This window comes from Prionailurus bengalensis, chromosome E1, assembly GCF_016509475.1.
Source record: "Prionailurus bengalensis isolate Pbe53 chromosome E1, Fcat_Pben_1.1_paternal_pri, whole genome shotgun sequence".
In the NCBI taxonomy this organism is placed as follows: Eukaryota; Metazoa; Chordata; class Mammalia; order Carnivora; family Felidae; genus Prionailurus; species Prionailurus bengalensis.
In genome coordinates, this window is record NC_057347.1 from 26,935,841 (window position 1) to 26,961,205 (window position 25,365).

General features: G+C 38.2%; 3 protein-coding genes across 6 annotated transcripts in view; 2 read left to right on the plus strand and 1 right to left on the minus strand.

Annotated features, from left to right (window-relative positions):
* VMP1 (vacuole membrane protein 1) overlaps positions 1-24,334 on the minus strand; it is a 132,210-nt gene extending 107,876 nt beyond the window's left edge. For 2 of the 3 annotated variants that reach the window (XM_043583895.1, XM_043583893.1), the window contains exon 1: positions 24,210-24,334. The gene's annotated coding sequence lies outside the window, so the exon portion shown is untranslated. Of the gene's footprint in view, positions 1-24,205 lie in introns of all 3 variants that reach the window. The other variant, XM_043583894.1, reaches the window with a different exon arrangement.
* The window catches only part of PTRH2 (peptidyl-tRNA hydrolase 2), a 58,755-nt gene that overhangs the window by 27,832 nt on the left and 5,558 nt on the right, over positions 1-25,365 (plus strand). Inside the window, exon 1 of one of the 2 annotated variants that reach the window (XM_043583896.1) lies at positions 24,379-24,599. The exons of the other annotated variant lie outside the window; for it this stretch is intronic. The gene's annotated coding sequence lies outside the window, so the exon portion shown is untranslated. Of the gene's footprint in view, positions 1-24,378; positions 24,600-25,365 lie in introns of those variants that run through there. 2 annotated transcript variants of the gene reach the window in all.
* On the plus strand, positions 16,294-16,752 carry LOC122485303 (developmental pluripotency-associated protein 3-like). Its single transcript, XM_043583898.1, has one exon. It carries the CDS (start codon positions 16,294-16,296, stop codon positions 16,750-16,752), a length of 459 nt encoding a protein of 152 aa, XP_043439833.1.

A 25,365-nucleotide genomic window follows, 5' to 3' on the forward strand; every position in this document is an offset into this window, starting at 1 on the left:
GCTGAGTCAGTTAAGTGTCTGACTTGATTTTCGCCCAGGTCCTGATCTCACGGTTCTTGAGTTTGAGCCCTGCATCGGGCTCTGCGCTGACAGTGCAGAGCCTGCTTGGGATTCTCTCTCTCCTCTCTCTGCCCCTTCCCTGCTCTCTCTCTCTCTCTCTCAATAAACAGATAGATAGATAAGACAGACTGAGCAAAGAGCATACATTCATCACTTCAAAAGAAGGTGTCTTAGACACAACCATTTGTGGATATCTTTGTTTTCTTGCCATCATTTCTCAACAAGCAAATAAACATATTAAGAAATGAAGTATAGGATTCAATTAGCACAGATGGATAGCCTGGAGTAGATGATTATAAGATTTAAAATTTGAAAATCTTGGGGCACCTGGGCGACTCAGTCAGTTAAGCGTCCAGCTTCGGCTCAGGACATAATCTCGTGGTTTGTGAGTTTGAGCACTGCATCGGGCTCTGTGCTGACAGCTCAGAGCCTGGAGCCTGTTTCGGATTCCGTCTCCCTCTCTCCCTCAAAAATTAATAAACATTAAAAAATAAAAATAAAAATAAAAAAATAAAGTTTGAAGATCTGGATTTGCATCACAGATTTGCCACTAACTAGTGGTATGTTCTTAAGCAAGTCTCATTTTTTCTAGATATCGATTTTCTTGTTTAATGTGTTTTAGATTTTATTTCAAAGTCATCTCTACACCCAACATGGGCCTTGAACTCATAACATCAAGATCAAGAGTCACATGCTCTACCAACTGAGCCAGCCAGGCAACCCTAGATCTTGATTTTATGTTCTACAAAATGAGAACAAAAATTCTCACTGTCACAGGATCACTAAGGATGAAAGAGTGTGTGTATGTGTATTTGGGCATGCACACCTGTGTATAACCACATCAAAAGGATAGGAGGTACATGAACCAGTAAACTGACTATACTTTAGAAACTACAGGGGCGCCTGGGTGGCTCAGTCGGTTGAGTGTCCAACTTCAGCTCAGGTCATGATCTCACGGTGTGTGGGTTCGAGTCCCATGTCGGGCTCTGTGCTGATAGCTCAGAGCCTGGAGCCTGCTTCGGATTCTGTGTCTCCTTCTCTCTCTGCCCCTCTCCTGCTCATGCTCTGTCTCTCGCTCTCTCTTTCAAAAATAAATAAACATTTAAAAAAATTTAAAAAAAAGAAAAAGAAACTACATGCTTCACTGCTACCATTCAGTGATGTCAGTGTCTTTCATTAAGTGCTCATTTAAAAAATTCTGGGATCGGTACCAGGCTCTGGAGACATAAATATGAATAAAACAAGGTCTTTGTCCTCCAGAGGGTCCTTCTTCCTTTTTTTTTTTAACTTAAAAAAAATTTTTTTATATAGTTATTTTGCAGGGGAGTGGCAGAGAGAGAGGAGGAGAGAGAATCCCAAGCAGGCTCCACACTGCCAGCATGAGATCATGACCCAAGCTGAAACCATGTGGGATGCTCAACTGACAGCCATCCAGGCACTCCGAGGGTCCTTCCTTCTGGTAGGGAAGCCAGATGAGCACAGGATTTCACTTAAAATGAAACAGATATATAGTATCCAACTTAGTGGGAAGAAAACAGGTTTTAGAGTCTAACAGAACTGGATTGAAACTCAAACTTCACAAGTATCTACTCCATGAATTGGACAAATTTCTAAATCTCTCTAAACATCAGTTTCTTTAACCTGTAAAATAGAGGTAACATGACACGTATCAAAGGTTTACTGTGAGAATTAAACAAGGTAATATGTATAAAATTATAATATATTGTCGTACCTTTTATATGAACTCAATATATACTAGCTACAATGATAAGGAGGAAGAAAGTACAGGACAAAATATGGGAGTTCAGAGGACAGGTACATTCAGAAGAGTTCATAAAAGCTGGAAGTTTGATTCTGTGAACTTAAGTCATACTTATATGAAGGTGTTTTCAAAAGACAATATAAATATAGCCAAGCAATTAAAAGGACAAAGAAAAATGAATGAAGTTATTCTGTGGCATTCTCTAAGACCAGAGCATCATAATAGGTTCACAAAATGTAACTCTATTCCACAAATCATGCTTTCTGGGCTTTATTAATAAAATTAACTGAGGATGTTTGAAATGGACCATATAATAAAGGAGTTTTGGATTTTCTATCTTCTAATCATTTAACTAGAAGCCATACTTAAGTTCTATAAATACTTAAAACCACATACGTTCATATTCAGCCAAAATCTGTAGGCAATTCATTTCATAGATGAACAGCCATTTACCTACATCACAATAAATAACATGTAATTAATTTGCGACAAAAAGATTAACAAGTCACAAAAGGGCATGTGCACTGTGAAGAAAAGATTCTAAAACTTGCCCTCCAGCCAAATAATGTGATAATTGAACTCATTTCCCCAGCTTTACTCTTTCCTGTAGTAATCATCTTTAAGAGATAAAAGTTTATCCAAAAAAAAATTGAGTTCATTTGAGTACTTACTTATAATAATGGTATTATGCAATTATTTGAAGATGTTTTTAAAGGTATTGCAACAGGAATTTTCATTTGAGCAAATAATGTGTTCTTACACAATACGCTACAAAAGAAAACAGCTTACTGACATTTCCTACTCAAAAAATTCTCTAGAAAACAAAATAGTCTGGAATTTTGTTTTGTAAGAAATAACCAAGGGAACTAAGTTATTTTCTTTTCATCAGTATACTTCTTACAAACAAAATAAGTTCACAGTTTTAAAAACAACTTTTAAAAACCATTTGCCATTCCCCAAAGAACTATAAAGCAAAACATGCAAAAAACTACCTGTGTTCTAAACAACTAAGCTTATAGAAGTATCAAAATTTTTGCATTTTAACCATTTTTGAAAATATTTTACACTACTGTCTTTTAAAATTCCCTTGAAATTTTTTTGTCCCCATCTTCCTCAATCATAAGTCAGTGACAAACCTAGAGGTAGGATCCAGATACAAGGTGGTCTCAATAATACCAGGGAGTACACTAACCTATGGTTAAGACACCCCCAAGTCCCAAAACTAAATTCTTCTCAGAATTTTGAAAGAGACAAGCTCAATCTATGGAAGGAAATAAGATTTTCTAAGAGCTGGTCCATAAATGTGACTTAAGAGTTGAAGGCTCGGGGTGCCTGGGTGGCTCTTCGGTTTGGGTCATGATCTCACAGTTTGTGAGTTCAAGCCCTGTGTCAGGCTCTGCACTGACAGTGTGGAGCCTGCTTGGGATTCTCTCTCTCCCTCTCTGCTCCTCCCCCACTCGCGCACACATGCATTCTCTCTCTCTCAAAAATAAATATTTTTTAAAAAGTGCACACTTAACTGAGCCACCCAGGCATCCCAAGAATGAGACTGTTAAACTCTAAAGGTCTATGGCTAGGATGAGAAGACAGAAATAGGAAAGAAGCATAACTCAAACATCAAATAATAATTTTCATTGTAAAGATACAAGAAATGCATCTTCTTGTATCTTCTAGATACAAGAAATGCCTTAAAATGTTGTAACTAGCAGATTTTCAATCTGAAAATCCTGAAGCATTTAAAATAAAAGGTTGAGGGGTGCCTGGGTGGTTCAGTCAGTTAAGCATCCCACTTCAGCTCAGGTCATGATCTCATGACTCGTGGATTTGAGCCCTATGTTGGGCTCTGTGCTGACAGCTCAGAGCCTGAAGCCTGCTTCGGATTCTGTGTCTCCCTCTTTCTCTGCTCCTCCCCACCCTCTCAAAAATAAATAAACATTTTTAAATAAAAAAATAAATCAAAGGTTGATATTAAAATATGTGGGGTCTTTTGTTTCTGTCAGAAGTGCTGAGAAAATGCTGCTAAAATCAGCTCACAAAGGTTCTTTGTAGGTTGTACATCTACCGCTAAGACTATAATACTCCATTCATTTTAAACATTAGCTGCACTTGTAATGCAAAAACAATGTGAAACTAAGTTACTCTGAGTTTCCTAAAGCAAAACAAAAAACACTTAAGGATGACATGAAAATAGCAACTCCCGAGAAGCTCACGGCTGCCTTTGTTCGGGGCCATTCTCTGTACTTTTCTCCTTACGATCAGGAGATCAGGTTTGGCCCGGCCGTGAATAAAATCTTGCCTCGCTTAAAAAAAAAAAAAAGAAAAAAAAAGAAAATAGCAACTCCCAGAGTAATATGAGTTAGTGTGTAGAATTTAACAAGATGAAAAGGAAAAGAAAATAAGAGTGATGAAGCCATTGACTCTAATTTTCTTGGCCACTGTATTCCAAAATAAAATGAACACACTTCTTTTTAAGAAAACCATTTATTCAAATGATTCTACTTTCTCACAAAAATATTAAGTCGGCTTTCTCAATAATGTACACCGTTCTTCATACAAGGCATGCAAAGACAGCCAATTAAGTATTGTATTTCAACTTGAATACATTTCCGTAATCTTTCTTGCTTTGAGAAGCATGTAGGTACTTAACTGGACTATTTAGTACATTCATTCACAGACTACTTCAAAATAGCTATAGATTTCTCTAAAACTGTGAAGATAAAGCAATTGCAATTTATTATTGGAAACTTAATAAATAATCTAAGTAAAGGGTAATAAATATACCTTGATCAGTGAGGCTTTGATACAGTTTTCCACTTGTGCAAGGGTAAAAAGCCAAAGCTAATCCAAACACCATGAACAATATCAGTGACTACTGGATCATCTGACTATAAGAGCCAGAGATCATCACATGGCTGTGGCAGTGTAAAAGTGTGTTCTCTGAAAATTCATTATTTGAATAAGAATGTATGAAAAAAAAATCCTTGAATCTTTTGGAACTTTCTAAAGTTTTGAAGAATTAGACAAATTAAAAACTCAAAATATGCTAAGCAAAATAAGTCAGAGAAGACAAATACCATATGATTTCATTCATACATGGAATTTAAGAAACAGAACAGACGAACATATGAAAGGGGGGGGTGGAGAAAAGAAGGAAACAAATCACAAGAGACTCTTAATGATAGAGAACAAACTATGGGGTTGACAGAGGGAGGTATGTGGGAGATGGGCTAGATGGGTGATGGGTACTAAGGGGGTCACTTATTTGGTTAGCCCTGGGTGTTGTGTGTAAGTGATGAGCCACTGAATTCTGTTCCCGAAATCAATACGGCACTGTATACTAACTAAAATTTAAATTTAAAAAAGGGGAAAAAAAATAAAACAAACAAACAAACATAAATAAAGCCCCAAGTCAAGATACAATTTAAATGCATTCAAAACTTCAATATATCTCCCAATAATGGGCTAGCAGTTTATGAGAGTATATATTTATGCCCTAAAAGGTCTGTCAACCTAACTTAGTGAAGTGTAAAATACATTAAACTTGTCACAGTCTTCTAATCGTTGAAAAGGTCACTGCTCCAGGTCTATTTATCTTGAGAGCGCAGGAGGGGCAGAGAGAGAGGGAGTGAGAGAGAATCCCAAGCAGGCTCCACACTGTCAACACAGAACCCACAGATCTAATTTTTAATCAAATAAAAAATTTTTTTAATGTTTATTTATCTCTGAGAGAGAGAAACACAGAGTGCGAGTGTGGGAGGGGCAGAGAGAGAGGGAGACAGAATCTGAAGCAGGCTCCAGGCTCTGAGCTGTCAGCACAGAGCCTGATATGGGGCTTGAACTCACAAATGGTGAGATCATGATCTGAGCCGAAGTCAGAGGCTTAACTGACTGAGCCACCCAGGCACCCCCAAGAATCCATATTTTAAAAAGTTACAACCTGGAGGACATTTTACGGACCCCCTTCTTCAGAGTTTGATAGGTTTGGGGGAATTGTTTATCTCTCACTTCCAATATGTAAAAAAATAATTTTATGTTTCTTTGTGTAAAAAACATGATTTTATTTCAAGGCAGAAAATATATAACTTATAAAATTACAGCTTGAAAAATCCCATTTCTAGGGGCGCCTGGGTGGCGCAGTCGGTTAAGCGTCCGACTTCAGCCAGGTCACGATCTCATGGTCCATGAGTTCGAGCCCCGCGTCGGGCTCTGGGCTGATGGCTCAGAGCCTGGAGCCTGTTTCCGATTCTGTGTCTCCCTCTCTCTCTGCCCCTCCCCCGTTCATGCTCTGTCTCTCTCTGTCCCAAAAATAAATAAACGTTGAAAAAAAAAAATTAAAAAAAAAAAAAAAAAAAGAAAAATCCCATTTCTCATTTTCTCTCAATCTACTAAATATTCATTCAGTTTTTCTTAATCAGTGCAATTTTAGCAAAACATTTTCACCAAAAAGATGGGGGAGTAAGACCAAGAATTAAAACACTAGGGGCACCTGGATGGCTCAGTTGGTTAAGAGTTCAACTCTTGGTTTCAGCTCAAGTCATGATCTCGCAGTTTGTGGGTCAAGCCCTGCATCTGGCTCTGTGCTGACAGTGTGGAGCCTGCTTGGGATTCTTTCTCTGCTCCTGCCCTGCTTGTGTGTGCTCTCTCTCTCTCTCTCCCCCAAAGTAAATAAACTTAAAAAAAAATTAAACCTGGCACAAAAACAGACACATAGACCAATGGAATAGAATAGAAACCCCAGAACTAGACCCACAAACGTATGGCCAACTCATCTTTGACAAAGCAGGAAAGAACATCCAATGGAAAAAAGACAGCCTCTTTAACAAATGGTGCTGGGAGAACTGGACAGCAACATGCAGAAGGTTGAAACTAGACCACTTTCTCACACCATTCACAAAAATAAACTCAAAATGGATAAAGGACCTAAATGTGAGACAGGAAACCATCAAAACCTTAGAGGAGAAAGCAGGAAAAGACCTCTCTGACCTCAGCCGTAGCAATCTCTTACTCGACACATCCCCAAAGGCAAGGAAATTAAAAGCAAAAGTGAATTACTGGGACCTTATGAAGATAAAAAGCTTCTGCACAGCAAAGGAAACAACCAACAAAACTAAAAGGCAACCAACGGAATGGGAAAAGATATTTGCAAATGACATATCGGACAAAGGGCTAGTATCCAAAATCTATAAAGAGCTCACCAAACTCCACACCCGAAAAACAAATAACCCAGTGAAGAAATGGGCAGAAAACATGAATAGACACTTCTCTAAAGAAGACATCCGGATGGCCAACAGACACATGAAAAGATGTTCAGCGTCGCTCCTTATCAGGGAAATACAAATCAAAACCACACTCAGGTATCACCTCACGCCAGTCAGAGTGGCCAAAATGAACAAATCAGGAGACTATAGATGCTGGAGAGGATGTGGAGAAACGGGAACCCTCTTGCACTGTTGGTGGGAATGCAAATTGGTACAGCCGCTCTGGAAAGCAGTGTGGAGGTTCCTCAGAAAATTAAAAATAGACCTACCCTATGACCCAGCAATAGCACTGCTAGGAATTTATCCAAGGGATACAGGAGCACTGATGCATAGGGCCACTTGTACCCCAATGTTCATAGCAGCACTCTCAACAATAGCCAAATTATGGAAAGAGCCTAAATGTCCATCAACTGATGAATGGATAAAGAAATTGTGGTTTATATACACAATGGAATATTACATGGCAATGAGAAAAAATGAAATATGGCCTTTTGTAGCAACGTGGATGGAACTGGAGAGTGTGATGCTAAGTGAAATAAGCCATACAGAGAAAGACAGATACCATATGGTCTCACTCTTATGTGGATCCTGAGAAACTTAACAGGAACCCATGGGGGAGGGGAAGGAAAAAAAAAAAAAAAAAGAGGTTAGAATGGGAGAGAGCCAAAGCATAAGAGACTGTTAAAAACTGAGAACAAACTGAGGGTTGATGGGGGGTGGGAGGGAGGAGAGGGTGGGTGATGGGTATTGAGGAGGGCACCTTTTGGGATGAGCACTGGGTGTTGTATGGAAACCAATTTGTCAATAAATTTCAGAAAAAAAAATGAAAAAAATAAAATAAAATAAAATAAAATAAAATAATTAAAAATAAAAAAAAAAAAAAAATTAAACCAGTAAAATGAGTAACATTCCAGAGCTGGGAGATTCAGCTAACTGTAAGACCTTGGGAATGTTACTCTAAATCTCTGATTCTCTTTCCTCAACCAATTATCAGGCACATAAATTACTGCCATAATTTTCTTTCTATTCTAATAGTCTAAGAATTCTACCCAACCCAAGGCCAGAGTTTGGATTTATGCAACAATACCTACTCTGTATAATGATTTATAGTTTACATATAGATTAGTTAATTTGATGCTAACAAACCTGTGTAGGGAACAGTTATTTTTATCCTTGCCTTCTACAAACGAGAAACTCTGGGCTCAAAGGCTCTAAATAGCAATTCAGCAGCATATAAATGGCAAAGTGAGAGTTCAACCTCACGTTTCCAACTCCAAATTCAACATTTCTTCTACTACACAGTCTTTGTGAGAGTGCTTTCAATTCTTATCAAGAAATTCTGGAGTCATAGAAAAAAAAAACTGATAATAAAGTAGTCCCAAAGGTTTAGCATGTTATGGTATTTACAAAACATTCCCCATTAGCAGAATTCAGAGAACACTCATCTCTGTTGATTCTCACAAATAGACAAATAAAGGCCTGTCATCAAAATCAGATTTCACCTTTGCTTCTTTTAGTAATTTCTTTGTGGGTTTTTTACTGTTTGTGTATTTCTGACAAAATTTTAAATTCAGATTGCTTACTTAAAATAGCGGGGTTTATAAATTAGCCTATATAAGTCATTAATATGAAAATAAGTTAGGGGTGCCTGGGTGGCTCAGTCAGCTGAGCGTCCGACTTTGGCTCAGGTCATGATCTCACAGCTCGTGGATTCAAGCCCCACATTGGGCTCTGTGCTGACAGCTCAGAGCTTGCAGCCTGCTTTAGATTCTGTGTCTCCCTCTCTCTGCCCCTCTCCCTATTGTCTCTCTCTCTCGCTCTCTCTCTCAATAATAAACATTAAAAAAAATTCAACGAGAGAAAGTTACATCACAGAATACTTGCAAATGACAAAAGTACACATTTCAAATTATTTGAATCAAAATGAAAGATTTGATCCAGATAATTCCAAACTTTATGATCTATGAAACAGAATTTTTTTTATTACCCATTGTTTGGAAAAATACTAGAACTTGTTATATGTTATCCATGCATCAAAATAGTAGTAATGTCCCCACTACACCTATTAAGATGGGTAAATGGAAATAACTGTTGGTATTTTTTGGTCATTCAACATTAAAGAGACAGAACTTCCTACAGCATTTTCTACATTGAATTGTCATTCTTTGCTCACTTTAAAGGCTATTTTGTGTTTCATTTTCTCTTAAATATTAAATAGCTTCCTGATAATAATCATCTAGGGACCTTCACTTCTATCTTAGGAAAATTTGAACCTACTGAGTAGGTAAATTATGGTGTCATTATATGTATCGATGAATTCTTAGCACCCACATGACTTCAAGATAGGGTTTCATAAAATAACAAAATAATATACGTGCAAAAATATAAATTAAACTTTTCAGTAACATTTACTATATGAAGTCAGGTACATGCACTAGGAATTTTGGGGGTTCCTTCTCTATAGAAACTGCACGCTAGATTGGACAAATTCTTTGAGACATCACTGGTTTCACAAAGGGAAGAGGCAGTCTCCAAGGTCCCTTCCATCCCTCCAAAAAATAAGTAAACTACACAACAGACCTACAGAGACTGAATGGTCTAAGAGCTAGGGTACTTGTGAAGCAGAGTGGGAACAGAAGAAAACCTGAGCAGTAGGAAAGAAACTGAGAAGAGCAACTGGCAATTGAGAGGGCTCAGGCTACCCTGAGAAGCTTCCTACAGCAACATCCCTGTAGAAAGACTGAACTTTGGAGATGAGAAGCTATACTTGTGACTTCCTCTTTGGGCAGAAACCCATGAAGAAAAATAGAATGTCACCCCAAAATATGCCACTTAGGCATATTGATTCCTTTGAATTAAAGGTACTTTTAAGAAGTGGCAGGTACAAGAAGGACACTTTGACTTTCCTTTTTCTTCCTGACAGCGGGAAATAAAACTCCAGGTAAAAGGCACCCCCCCCCCCCCCCCCGCCGCCCGCCGCCCGTACCAGGAGGAAGGAAGACATTCTTAACACAGAGACGGGAAACTTGGGGCTGACAAATCTGTACAAACAAGCTGTATTAAATTAACCCTTATCTTTCTAGTTATTTATTCACCATTTACTACTTCTAGAACAAACTTCTTTGTCTTGTCAATTCTTCACAAATTTATTGTTTCTTGATCTAAAAGGTATAAAAGTTTCCTGCTCTGGTCACTTCTTTGGGTCTTCATTCTCTTGTGAAGGTTCCCATTTACATGTTAAAAAATTAGTAAAGTTTGTATGATTTTCTCCTACTGTCTTTTTTTTTTAATATTTATTTATTTTTGAGAGAGGGAGAATGAACAGGGGAGGGGCAAACAGAGAGGGAGACAGAGAATTGGAAGCGGGCTCTGTGCTGACAGCAGAGGGCCCAATGTGGGGCTCAAACCCATGAACTGTGAGATCATGACCTGAGCTGAAGTCCCACGAACCGTGAGATCATGACCGACTGAGCCATCCAGGCGCCCCTACGAATCTATTTTATATCAGTTTAATCCCTAGGCCCAGCAAGAGACTCAAAGAGGATAATCTTTCTTCTGCTACAACCCCAAGCACTACTGATGTAGTCTCAAATCAGAGGTGCCTTTCTAGCTTTAAGCAGAAGCAGAAGTAAACCCTTTTTGTAAATTAGGTTTGCTGGACTCCAACAGAGTAAGATCAATCAATAAACTCACAGAAGTACCAGAAAACAAGCCATTATCAATACAAACACCTCCAACTGCTCTACCAATCCACTACCCCTTCAGAACAAGAATAACAGATATTAGAGATTCAGGTGCAGAGTAAATATATTATAGAATAGTTATGTATAAAATGTTTACTGAACAAAGGATGCAATTACAAAAATGAGCACACAATACAAACTACCCCAACTAAATAGATTTGAAGGAAAGAAAAGTAAATGGAAATTCTAAAAGTAATAACTGCTGAAATTAAAAGCCAATGGATAAAATGCACGGGTCAAACACAGATTAATTGGATGAGCTATCCAGGGAATTTATTAAGAATGCAGCAAAGATGGAAAATATAAGCAAATAAGAGACACAGAAGACAGAATGAGAAGGTCTATCATTTGTTTAATTGCAAACCCAGAAGAATATAAAAAATAGGAGAAATGTAAATTCAAAAAATAAAGACCTAAAATTTCCAAAACTGAGCCCATCAATCTAGGAAGTACAATATATCCCAAGTAGAACAAATAAAAATAAGTCTTAACCAGAAACACTGCAGTCAAATTGCAGAACACTAAAGTAAGTCTTGATCTTGAAAAAAGTCAAAAAGGATAAATTGCTAAGAAATGGAAGAACGGTTAGAATGGAAGCAGAACTCTCAACAGCAACAATAAAAGCCATAAAATAATGGAATAATATCAGAGTTTTGAGATAAAATAGCTAGTCTAGAATTGTGTGCCCAATAAAATAAAGACATTAATGGTAGGCAATAAATAAGGGTGTTTAACCAAGTATTGTATAAAATAATAATAGTGTCTGTGACAATAATTTTAAAAAGAAATTACATTTGGATAATGATATATAAATATGGAAGAGAAAGATGAGATCTAATATGTTCTAAAGTTTGGGAGCTTCAAAATAGTGCTTGATAGAAGTCCGAATAGTCCAAATATGTCAATAATCAAAATAAACATAAACAGATTAAACTTATCATTTTAGGGGTGCCTGAGTGGCTCAGTTGGTTAAGTGGCTGACTCTTCATTTCAGCTCAGGTCATGATCTCATGGTTTATGAGTTCAAGCCCTGTGTGGGGCTCTGCGCTGACAGTGTGGAGCCTGCTTGGTATTCTCTCTCCACCCCTCCCCTGTGTGTGTGTGCGTGTGTGAACTCTCTCTCAAAAACAAATACTTTTTTTTTTTTTTGGGGGACAGAGAGAGACAGAGCATGAACGGGGGAGGGGCAGAGAGAGAGGGAGACACAGAATCGGAAACAGGCTCCAGGCTCTGAGCCATCAGCCCAGAGCCCGACGCGGGGCTCGAACTCACGGACCGCGAGATCGTGACCTGGCTGAAGTCGGACGCTTAACTGACTGCGCCACCCAGGCGCCCCTACTTTTTTTTTTTTAAAGGGTTCTCAATTGTTTAAAAAACTATCAAATCACTTTAAAAAGATTGCAAACTGTATTTTTTAAAAATCCATGCTTTTTTATAAGGACACAGAAAGGCTGAAAATAAGACGAAAGACAAAAGTCATTATTAGGGACACAGAACATAATAATAAAAGTTTCAATTCACCAGGAAAATATAATAATTCTAAATTTGAAAGCACTAATATAGCAGCAAAATTTATAACAGGGGCACATGAGTGGCTCAGTTGGTTAAGCACTGGACAAGCCCTTGTATCAGGTTCCACGCTAACAGTAGAGTCTGCCTGAAATTCTCTCTCTCCCTTTCTTGCTCAGTAATAAATAAACTTAAAAAAATTTATAACATAAAAATACATGGAGAAATGGATAAATCCAACACTGTATTGGTAGATTTAAAAAGAACTGTTACTGACATTTCAAGCAAAGAAAAATATTCAGTGAAGATAAAAGATTTGAACAATACAATTAAGAAATAAAATGTTGCGGGGCACCTGGGTGGCTCAGTCAGTTAAGCATCCAACTTTGGTTCAGGTCATGATTTCACAGTTCGTGAGGTCAGGTTCTGCACTGACAGCTCGGAGCCTGGAATCTTTGCATTCTGTCTCCCTCTCTTGCTCTGCCCCTCCCCAACTTGTGCACTCTCTCTCAAAAATAAACATTGAAAAAAAGGCAGCAGTCAGTAGAATTATGGAGAAAGAAATGTTAAAAACAATAATAAAGGGTAGGAATGGATATATATAAGATTCAGCATCTAATGTCAGAGAATATGAATTTTTAAAGCCACTTAACCTTGATTAAGTCAAGAGACCCGTCTCAACATACTCCAAAGAATGGGCATCAGAGACCACATTCTCTGATAATTCAGAAATTGTGTCAAACTTTAGTAACAAAAATATAAAATTTATACACACTCAGAAGCTAATGCACAGTTTTAAATAACTCATGGGTCAAAATAAGAGAAAACTGAAAAATGCTCAGAACTACTGGAACTAAAAAATGAATTTGGTAAGGTCACAGGTGTAAAAACCAACTCTCTATTATATACCTGAAATAAACAATTAGAAATTTAAATTTAAAAATTTTACAGCACCTGGGTGGCTCACTTGCTTAAGTGTCTGACTTTGGCTTGGGTCATGATCTCTCAGTCTGTGAGTTTGAGCCCTGCATCAAATTCATCAAAGCCCTGCTTTGTGCTGACAGCTCAGAGCCTGGAGCCTGCTTCAGATTCTGTGTCTCCCTCTCTCTCTGTGCCCCTCCCCCCACTCACACTCTCTCTCAAAAATAAACACTAAAAAAACCTTTTTAAAAAAATTTCATTTACAATAGCATCTGAAACATAAAATATTTAAGAGGTAAGTTTATGCTGGGATGAGGACTGGGTGTTGTATGTAAGCAATGAACCACAGGAATCTACCCCAAAAACCAAGAGCACATTTTACGTACTGTATGTTAGCCAATTTGACAATAAACTATATTTTTAAAAAAATAGAGGGGAAAAAAAATAAAACCATTTTGGACACTTTAAAAAAAAAAGAGGTAAGTTTAATAACATACATGCAAGACCTATTCTAAAACAGTAAGAAAAGAAATTACAGAGGGCCTAAATACACAGGGAAATATACTATGTTGATCATTTGAAAGACTCAATATTGTTATTATGACCATTTCCCTCAAACTGATGTATAGGTTTAATGCAATCTAAATCAAAACGCAAAACTCAAAAGTGACAAGTGGATTCAAATTTATATGGAAATGCAAAAAACTTAGAATAGCTAAAACAATTTGGATCAAGACCAGAGTTGTAAGACTTGCACTAACTGATTTCAAGATTTATTATAAAGTTACAGTAATGACAGTGTGGTTTTGGCAAAAGGACAGACATAGATCAGTGAAACAGAAGAGAGAATACAGAATTAGACCCACATATATTGGGTCAATCAATTTTCAACAAAGGTACAAGGCAATTCAATGGTGAAAGGAACATCTCTTCAACAAATGGTACTAAAATAACTGAATATTCTTATGATAGAGTGAACATCAACCTTTATTTTTCAAATGCAATAACTGATTTGAAATGGGTCATAGATCTAAATGTAAGAACTAATACTATAAACCTTCTAGGAAAAAAAAAGGAGAAAATCTTTGCAATCTTGGAGTGGACAACTATTTCTTAGGCTTAAAAAACAAGAACCATAAAAGAAAATTGATAAACTGTACTTTATCAAGTTTAAAAACTTGTTAGGAAAACCAAAAAGGTAAGTAAGTAAGTAAGTAAGTAAGTAAATAAATAAATAAAAGAAAACCAAAAAGGTAAACCACAGAATGAGAGAAAATAGTTGCAATATACATGTATCTGACAAAATTCTTGTGTTCAGACTCTCTCTCTCTCTCTCTGTACATATATACATACATACACACATGTTATAGTAACAAAAAAATGAAGGTGTTTTGTATATGTATGGAAAAAGAGAAACCAACCAAGAAACAGAAGAGTTATATAAATAATTTAAATATGAAGAAAAAGATAACTCTATAAAACTAAAATAGGCAAAAGACATAAACAGGTGTTTCATGGCCAATAATGAAGATATCTATTTGATCTCACTGACAATCAAAAAATATGAATCAAGATCACAAGATACCATTTTTATCCAGTCTATTTTACTATGTAGTAATATAATTCCAAAATTTAGTGACTTCAAAAAAATCATTCAATATTTCTCATGATTCTGTGAATTAGGCTAGACAATTCTGGTCTGGACTAGCTTGGCTCTTGAGCTAGGCAGGTCTCAGTTGGGATGCCTTGTGTTAGGTCTCCTATGCCCCAGAAGGTTAGTCTGGCTTTTTTTTTTTTTTTTCACATGGTGGGCTCAGAGTTCTAAAGAGCCGTAAGAGAAGATATGCCCAATGTGCAAGTTTTCCAAGTCTCTGCTTGTATCACACTTGCTAATGCTCCTTTGGTCAAAGCAAGTATGTGGCAAAGTACAGCGTCAAGGAGTACAGTAACAGTAAAATCACACTACAAAGGATGAGAAGAATTTGTGACCATTTTGCAAGTCAACACTAAATTTTATAATCCACCACACCATTCTCTGCATGGATTCTTTCAGCAAAAAATAAGCAGATGACAATAGCAGAACTTGGAAAACACCTTGTAAAAAGGTGAATACTGGCATATCCTTGCTAGCAATTCTATGCCTAGACATATAGCCAAAAGAACCTCCTGCACGTGAAGAGCTGATAGGTACAATAATATTTTTAGCTACACTGGTCTTAATAGCAAAAGTCATAACAACTCAACTGTCCATTGTCAAAAGAACAAACAAATAAATTGGCATAAAATTATACAATGAAATTTACTCATTTAATAAATATTTACTGAGTACATACTATCAGCTAGGCATACTTTGAGGTACACTTAACAACAGTTACTAAGGTACTAATAAACTCAAATATCTGAATTTCTAAATTAGATTTTTGCAGATATAGAGATCCTAGAGATATCCTTATGATTATTTAATAAGAAATTAAAGAAAATTCTTCTGCTCCATAGAAGCAGTCCTGATATCTCCTGTAAGTGGATCTTAAAAACTTGTAAGAGGCAGGAGAACCTTGTATATTCTCTTGATTAAATGCTTTTTGTAATATGGAGACTTGAAGGTTTCTGGAAGGAATCAGACTCAACAATAAGGAAGTGGCTAGTCAGATCAACAATTTCAACTTTATTGGACTTTAGGGGTGCCTGGGTGGCTCAGTTGGTTAAGTGTCCAATCTCAGTTCAGGTCATGATCTTGCAGTTTGAGTTTAAGCCCCGCACGAGGCTCTTGCACTGACAGCTCAGAGCCTGGGGCCTGCCCTGGATTCTAGGTCTCCTTCTCTGTCTGCCCCTCCTCCTCTAGTGCTCTGTCTCTTGCTCACTCTCAAAAATAAATAAACATTTGTTCTTTCTTTGCTACGGTTTGTTGGAGTTTTGGTTCTTCTCGCTTTTTCTGGGCTGTATCGTTCTTTCCAGGCTACTTTGCAGCAAGTTGAGTCTTGAGAATCACTTTCCACTGGAATCCAAAGATCTAGAAGATTAATCTGCAACTAGGCTTTCAATGCATTCGCCAACAAAGCTTTACCCATCTTGTAGCCCAGAACCTTCTCAGATGGCCAGTGAAGAGAATTCCCAGGAAAGCTCAGCTGCCTCTCAAACTATCTCTGAGGTATTAATAAAGAACCTTAGTAAATTGACTCTCGACCCTAGTATCAAACTCCCTTCCCCTCTACCGGAATATCCACCCCAACAGCAGGACAGCGAGAAGAAACCACAGGGGCTTGTGGACCAAATACTCAGCAACAGGAGGAGGGGTGGAATAAGGACTTTGTTAACTGCTCGCAAACAAAGAACGGAAAGGCTGATGTGGTTTATTAAAAACCATCACTACTTCAACCAGCATTCCACGGATGAATCAAGAGTGGAAAGATTTAGATGTATATGTCACTATCGCCTGTATCATAGAAATCCTTCTGAGGATACCAGCAAGGAGAATAATTATGACATGGAGTTGATGTAAACATAAACCTTATGATACTGTTTTTTTTCTTGCTAGTAATTTTAGGATCAGTATGCAGCAGCTTGGGAAAGCTGCTCTGTTAAGACAAACTGTGTAATATTTTGATAATCTATGATATGAACTCTGTTTTGTCTTTTCTACCTTGATAACAGTAATTTGTGAGGAATCCTGTAGCTTGCATTTGAACGACTTCAATATACTTTAGTTCCACTTTTTGATATGACCCATGGAAGCACTAGTAGGTTTTTAGTGTTGCCTGTGTGTTTGAGAAGCCTGAAGTCATAAAGATAGGTTAACCTAACATGGGGCTCCTGCATGGCTCAGTTGGGTTAAGCATCCAATAGAGCTCTGTAGAATAGGGCTCTGTGCTGGCAGCTGGGAGCCTGGAGCCTGCTTCAGATTGTGTGTGTGTGTGTGTGTGTGTGTGTGTGTGTGTGTGTGTCTCCCCTTCCCCCACTCACACTCTCTAAAAAATAAAAACATTTAAAAAAAAAAAAAAAACCTAACATCAAATTGGAAGCCAAGTAACTTGTGCAGGAGGAATATATAGAGAATACATATATTCTCTATATATTTATTTCTAAATTTCTAAATTTCTAAATTAGGGTGGTTTGGCTAGAGCATAATTATAATTAGGGCAGGGTGCATAGGCTAGATTTTCTGTTTTTAAAAACTTGGATTGTAACAAAAATTTTTTTATGTGGTAGTTCCAGTTTTAGTAGCAAATGTCTATGTAGAAGATCTTAATAAAATTGAGACTTATTTGAAAAAATAAGTAAATAAATAAACATTAAAAAATAATAATAAACTTTACTGGACTTTAGTCTGGTCTCATTTAGACCACAGAATAAGAACTCACAGAGCTGATCCTTTCTTAAAAGAATTCTGAATAAGTAAAAACTTTCACATGCTTTATATATATATGTGTGTGTGTACACACACACACACACATATATACATATATATGCATACATGTATGTGTGTATATATATATATACATACACACATACACATATATATATAAATATGTAGGCATATGTAAAAATATAAATATGTAGGTATATGTGTATGTGTGTGTGTGTATATATATATATATATATGAAAAAAGTGAACAACCTAGTTCCCCTCTGTCCCTCATCTATCTAGTACTCTCCCTGCTAGATATACCCACTTTTATTACTTTTGTGTATTTGTTTTTTCTTCAAACACTCCTTGGCCTCCTTTGCCAGCTCTCTTTTACCTGACCTGGGCCCTCTCCTCTTCCCTGTCACCCCAAGTGATTTATTTGGTCCTGTAGTTTAAAATACTAGCCTGAATTTGTTTTAATTTTTTTAATGTTTATTTTTGAGAGAGAGAGTCAGAGTGTGAGTGGAGTGCAGGCAGAGAGAGAGGGTGACATAGATCTGAAGCAGTCTCCAGGCTCTAAGCTGTCAGCACAGACCCTGATGCGGGGCTCGAACTCAGGAAGCGTGAGATCATGACCTGAGCTGAAGTTGGACACTTAACCAATGTAGCCACCCAGGCGCCCCTAAAATACTAACCTGAATTTGCATTTCTGGTCCTGATCTCTAGATCTGTGTCCCTAATACCACATTTGGATGATTGCTAAGCATCTCAAATTTAACATGTCCTTCCCATCCCCCTTCTTGTCACAAACCTGGTCCTTCCCAAACCTTCCCTCTCCCAGTACTTGGCACAACCCTCCACCTAGTTACTAAATCCAGAAGCACAGTCATCCTTGACTCTTCTTATTTCCTTACTCTTCACATCTAATCCAGGACCCAGTCCTATTCCAAATATATTTAGTATCCACCCACGGGTCTCCACTTGTTTGCCACCACTGTGGTCCAGGCCATTTTCATCTCTCATTTAGACTACTGCCATGGACTCCTAACTTCTCTTTCCATTTTTATTCTTGTCCCCTTCAATTCATCCTTCACATGTGAACGAGAGTAGAGTCCTTATAAATCATACTACTCCCCTACTTGAAATTGTAGGACTTCCTATTACGCTCAAAATCAAATCCAAATTCATTTCCATGGCCTACAAAGCTCTATATAATCTGGACCATGAGTATGTTCCCTACCTCATTTCATGTTGCTGTATTCCACGTATACTGTGCTAGAATCTCAAATGGGCACACATCCACATTAACTCTCATACCTTTGTTTCCTTCATAATATTTACTACACTGTTTATTCTTTCATTTCTGTGTTTACTCCTTTCTCTATCAGGGTCCCAACTAAAATACATTTGTCCTTGCTTCCCACTGTTTTCTCCAAAACCTGGTAAAGGAACTAACACAAGATTTTTAGATTTTTTTCCCTGATTGGATGAATGAACAGATACAGCAATAGATGTCATTGCAGAATAATCCTCCCATGCAAAGAAAGTAAGTGCTAGAAGATAACAATGCACGTTAAATTCCCAAATAGCAATTCTCAAATTCTGTTATGGTTTGCACAGATAATGTAAACTAATAACAATAACATACAAAAAAACTGAGAGAATAGCCTATTAGAATACCTCATTTGGTTAAGAATCTCACACACGTTGTAAAATATTCACAAAATGAAATATATATATATTTATTTACTGAACCTTCATTAATACTGAGCAAACAATGGCAAGTAAGCAGCAACAAAAAGACATGTGTTCAAAGAAGGTTGGGAAAGAGTTTTCTCTTAGCAACTTGCTCAGTAGGCTACCTGATGATAACAATAACAATCATGATTAACTATATGCCATTCCAAACACTTTACTTAAATCTATTCATTTAACCTTAACAGGTACCGACTTCATAGCCTAGGAGGAAGAGGTTAAGTAACTAGCCCAAGGGTTGCATAGTAGTAAAAGCTGGAATTTGAAAGAATGCAATCTAGCTTCATTGCCCTGGCTCTTAACACTATCTACCTAGTACTTCTAAAAAAAAAATTATAAAGACCAAGGTTATTATTTTTTTAATTTTTAAAAATGTTTTATTTATTTTCAAGAGAAAAAGAGTGAGAGAGACACAGTGCAAGCCGGGGAGGGGCAGAGGGAGAGGGAGTCACACAGAATCTGAAGCAGGCTCCAGGCTCTGAGCTGCCAGCACAGAGCCCGATGCAGGGATCAAACCGCAAATCATGAGATCATGACCTGAGCCAAAGTCCGGCACTTAACCAACTGAGCCACCCAGGCGCCCCAAGACCAAGGTTATTATTAAAGAACTTCAAGAACAAGAGAAAACATCATAATGAAATACTGAAAAGATAATGTATCTCTGAATACCAACAAACTCTTTAGCAATTTCAGTTAGACTAGCTGGGACAGGATTACTCAATGGGTCACCCTTGCTTAATTTAAAAAAGCCTTAAGCTTTAAATGCCTTAGTCTTTTATCTGACACAGAAAAGTGTCTCCTGTTCAAATTTCCAAAACCTTCAAGGAGGATAATATTTTTAAATGAGCTTTACCGAAGGGTTTACATAATATATAATATCAGTTCGGCAAACCCTAAACACAGTTGCTTTCCTAAATAGAGTTTCTTGAAGCAATAAACTCTAATAGTTTACCCCTCAAAATACTTGCAAGTCTGTGAAAGCAGATTATTAACTAATACAACAACAAACACATTATCACTTAATTCATTAAGTTTGTTTCTGAGGTTTAGTAAAGATTCTCTAATCTGGAGTTTATGTCTGTACCAAAGAGAGAGAGAAACGCCAACAAAAAGCACTGGGCGAAAAAACAGTGATTATTAAGTAGTTGGCCGTATAATCTCCAAAAATGGCGAGAGACTAAACAGGTTTTATGAAATCAGTGGAAACAAAACAGTTCTCAATAAGAAAAGAAATGAACTATTCTACACTGGCTATTTACCCAGAATAAAATAGAGAAATGGCTCAATAAATTAACAGATAATTAATATAACAGAATATTAAAATCACAAATAGTTTGGGGAGATTTTTAAACAGGAACAAAGAAATTAAAACAGCTTCTTCCTTACTACCAACAAAATTTACTCAGTAGAGAAACGTGTTACAAAGATACTCTGTCTTTTCCACTTGTCAGAAAGAAGACACCTTGATATCTGATAGTAATGCAGCATGAACTCAGAAAAACTGTTCTGAAGAACAGAACTAATTTTCTTTCTTTCTTTATTCCATTCCACTGCAAATCTTGGCAAGCACAGTGTTTTTGTTTTCCTAGAATTTATAAGAATAAATCAGCTAAGGGGTGCTTTGGTGGCTCAGTTGGTTTAAGCGCCCAACTTGGGCTCAGGTCATGATCGTGTGGTTCATAAGTTTGAGCCCCACATAGGGCTCTGCGCTGACAGCTCAGAGCCTGGAGCCTGCCTTGGATGCTGTGTGTCTCTCTCTGCCCCTCCCCTGCTTGCGCTCTGTCTCTCTCTCAAAAATGAATAAAAACGTTAAAAAAATTAAAAAAAGAATAAATCAGCTAAAAAGGGAAAAATGTATACACACATATAGATCCCTTTAATACATAGAAGAAACTATTTTCATGCAAACTGGAAAATAATACCAAACCATAAAAAGATGCCTGGAAACAACCTTAGAAGAACAGAGAAAAGACTTGTAATTTCATTTCCAGTTCAGGGTGTGGCACTACCTAAACCATATGACCTCAGGCAAGCCAATTACTGATTGTTTGTGGGGCTCAATTTTCTCCTCTGTTAAATGGGAAGAATATAACTATATGTTCATAGAGATTGCTTCTAATTCTACATATTGCTTTCAGTAGGCTTTGGTGAAATGATAACGTTTTTTACTTAATAGAAGTAAGTAATGTTATTTCTAACCTTTAGTTAACTATATGTAAGCACCAAAAACTTCAACTTCCTCTGCATTTGGAAATTTTTTTTTTTGAGGAGAGAATCTCTCTCTCTCTTTTCTTTTTAAACATTTTATTTTATTTTTGTGGGGAGACACAGAGCTAACAGGGGAGGGGCAGAGAGAGAAGGAGACACAGAATCTGAAGCAGGCTCCAGGCTCTGCAAACCCTGAGCTCTGAGCTGTCAGCATACAGCCTGATGCGGGGCTGGAACCCAAGAACCGTGAGATCATGACCTGAACCAAAGTCAGACACTCAACCAACTGAGCCACCCAGGCACCCTGAAAGAGAGAATCTTTTTTTTTTCTTTAATTTTTTTTAACGTTTATTCATTCATTATTGAGAGATAGAGAGAGACTGAGCATGAGCAGGGGAGGGGCAAAGGGAGGGGAGATGCAGAATCCAAAGCAGGCTCCAGGCTCCTAGCTGTCAGCACAGAACCCGATGAGGAGCTCGAACTCACAAACCGTGAGATCATGACCTGGGCCGAAGTCGGATGTCCAACCGACTGAGCCACCCAGGCACCCCAGAAAGAGAGAGAATCTTAGGCAGGCTCCAAATCCATCACAGAGCCCAATGGTGAGATCATGACCCAAGCCAAAAGCAAGAGTCAAATGCTCAACCAACTGAGCTATCTAGGTGCCCTGCACTTGGAAAAAAAATTTTTTATGTCTATTTATTTATTTTGAGAGAGACCACCCATGGGAGGGAGTGGCAGAGAGACAGAGACAGAGAGAGAGAGAGATGAGAGAGAGAGAAAATCCCAAGCAGGCTCCACACCAGCAGCACTGAGCCTGACCTGGGGCTCAAACTCAAACTGTGAGATCATGACCTGAGCTGAAATTAAGAGTCAGACATTTAACCGACTGAGCCACCCAGGCAAACCCTTGCACTTGGAAATTCTTAAGTGACAATACATGATGACCAAGAAAGATCAGATTTAAACTACCAAATGCAAAACTATACTCATTTTCTAGTCACCTACTTATTAACCACGATGACTAATGCAATGGGTTACAGTATGAAACTATTCGTAGGTAGCTTTTATTGGGTCCAAAACTAGGGCAAAGATCATCTCAGAAGTGTGTGATAATATTTTCAGCTAAGTAACACTTAATATAAAACATCAAACTGTGAAATGATACAAAGCAACAGTATTCTGCAGTGATATATTTCCAGCTTTCAGAGTAAACTGACACCATCACCATATTTTAATTTATATAGTGATTTCCCATTTACTATCTCAGTTAACCATTGTGAAAATCCTATGAAATAAAGTGAGCAGTACTTTTATCAACACAATCCAGACCAGCTCAGAATCCAGACCAGCTCAGAAAGTTAGGTAACCTACCAACCTTTATTCTGGAATGTGAGTCACAGAAATTGAACTGTACTAATCAAGTAAGATATATCTCTCAAAGGGAAGAAAAAAGCTTTAGTGTTTTAAAATAATATAGGCAAAGAAGTAAAATATAAAAGATTTCTACTACCGAATCATTTCATACCCACACAAATTGGCCGTATTTGTCTAGGTACTACCATCCCTCTTCCAAAGATCAATAAAAACATAATCTAGAACGCATAAAATGTTCCCGGTAAATAATTTCTTACCATTATCATTTATGTTAAGAATACACAACAAAAATCACAGCTCATGATAATACAATTAGTAGGCAGTAGCGGTCAGAACATTAAATTCTCTATCATTACATCATAGAAATCCTTGTACAAACTTCTCCAAAAGATCAGTCAGTGCAGTCTCTCTACAAAATTTCTGACAACAGCCCCAAAGGAGAATTGAAAGACACTGAAGTTAAGAAAAGGAGGTGTCTTGCCATGATAGGTAAACTGTGTCAGAGCCTATATGAGATTTTTGCATGATCTGCATAAAAACAAAGATAATACTTTAAACCTACTGGAGGTCATTAAGTAATCTTAGTGTGACACAGGGCCACATATGGCTTCTTGGAATTTTAGAGATTAAGCCGATCCCCAGGTTTTACTGCAAGTACCTCCGCTGTAATAGAACAGGGGCGAGGAGAGTGTCCGAAATTTGGAAGAGGTAGAAAATCCTGCCCCTCATAAAGTAGTAAGATATACGTGAAGGGTTTTTGCAAAAGATCAACGGAGCTAAGGCCCCATTCCCTTGGCCACCAACGCTTTAGATGGCACTTACACGCCTGAATTTTGTTTAGAAGCGAATGCATTTAGTATCATGTATTAGTGGCTGGGGAGGGCAAGAACCAAACTGACAGGTCCTGAGAAACAGCTTGGTCATCAGCAGGGAGGATCTTCTCCACTTACTCTGAGGTTCTAGATACCGGGGAAGGAAGAAGAGATGGGTACTCTACAGAAGCTTAGAAGAGCTTCCAAGTCCGCGACGATGAGAGCGAATGATAGGAAATCCAGTGTATGGGTTCACTGTACCGGGGTGAACCGTGAGGTGTCCCAGATAACCTGGCTACCGCCAGACCGAGAGAGTCAGCAGCGCCCTAAAACACTGCTTGAAGTCGAAATCACGGTGCCCCACATCTATATGATCTAAATGGGAGAGCTCCGGAAGAAGCCAAGCCCTGATGACAGTCTCAGGCTTCCGTCCCCAATTTCACGCGCTCGTTTACCTACCCGCTCTGACCCCGGCTTCTCCGGATCTCAGTATCCTGGAAGCGGCTCCTGACCGACTCTCACACCCGCCGCTGGGGTCCGGCCAACCGGAACTCGCTCTCGTCACTTCCGGTCCGTTTCCCACCCCCCATCCCTCCGGGGACCGCCTCCAAGAGACAAAAGTTCCTTTTTCTTTTCTGCAACCTCCGAAGATCTTCGCGGGATTTCAGTTCGGGTCTGGGTTCGGGACCTGTGGGCGGGACGACAGGAAGAATGACTGTTGTCTTCGCGGTTCTTGATCCGGAACTTATCAAGGAGTCCCGGAAGAGGTAACTCGTGGAATAGAAGCGTGTTCACTACGCGAGGGGGAAAACGGAGCGGCGCGAGTGAGGCGTTGGTGAGGTTCTCTAGGTAAGTCGGCCCTTCATTGGGAGGTAATTTTGCATTCTCTCTCCAATTGGAATGTTTCTTTCCACCTCATTACATACCTCCTCCCCCGAGCCTTTCACCTCCGTAAACTGTCTTCCGCCCAACTGGACACTGGAGCCACTACTGCTGTTCAGCCAGTAGTCCTTTGGAAGAAGGGACCAAAATCCTGAGAAGGAGAAGAACCCAGAATTTCTTGTTCCCAGGCAGAGCCTTCATTCAGGCAGCATGGATACGCTTGCTCCGAATGTGAGAAAATACCGCGCAGGCCTGTTGAGTATTTATTGAATACCCACAGCGTATGAAATGGAGTCCTACGAGGAAAGGAAAGGTTTCCACGAATATGATCGAAAAATGTGTCTCTCTGTGTAACACAGATATAATGTTCAGAGAAGTGTTTAATCCTGTTAGCCCAGGCACTAGACTCTGAAAATGTGATGTGCAGTCGTTATGTGTAATTGCTACAGCAGTTCTGTAGAGTAAATAATTAAGACTGATTGGGGGATGATAAACACTTGAGATTGGTGTCGTTTGAACCACGCCTTCATGGCTGAAGAGGTTGTGTGTGTTTGTGTTTGTGTATGTAAGTGAAGAAAATAGAAAATAATTCCTGGGAGAGATGGCTCTTTGAAGGGACCTAGTAATTTGGTGTCGCTGGATAGTACAGTATGAAGCAGAAGAGTAGATTAGGAGAAAGTAGGTAGCAACCAAACTGTGTAGTGCTCTGAATTTGTGCTAAGGGATTTGTTTT

Coding starts and splice junctions, on each gene's coding strand:
- LOC122485303 (XM_043583898.1), top strand. CDS start 16,294: ATGCATTCGCCAACAAAGCTTTACCCATCTTGTAGCCCAGAACCTTCT.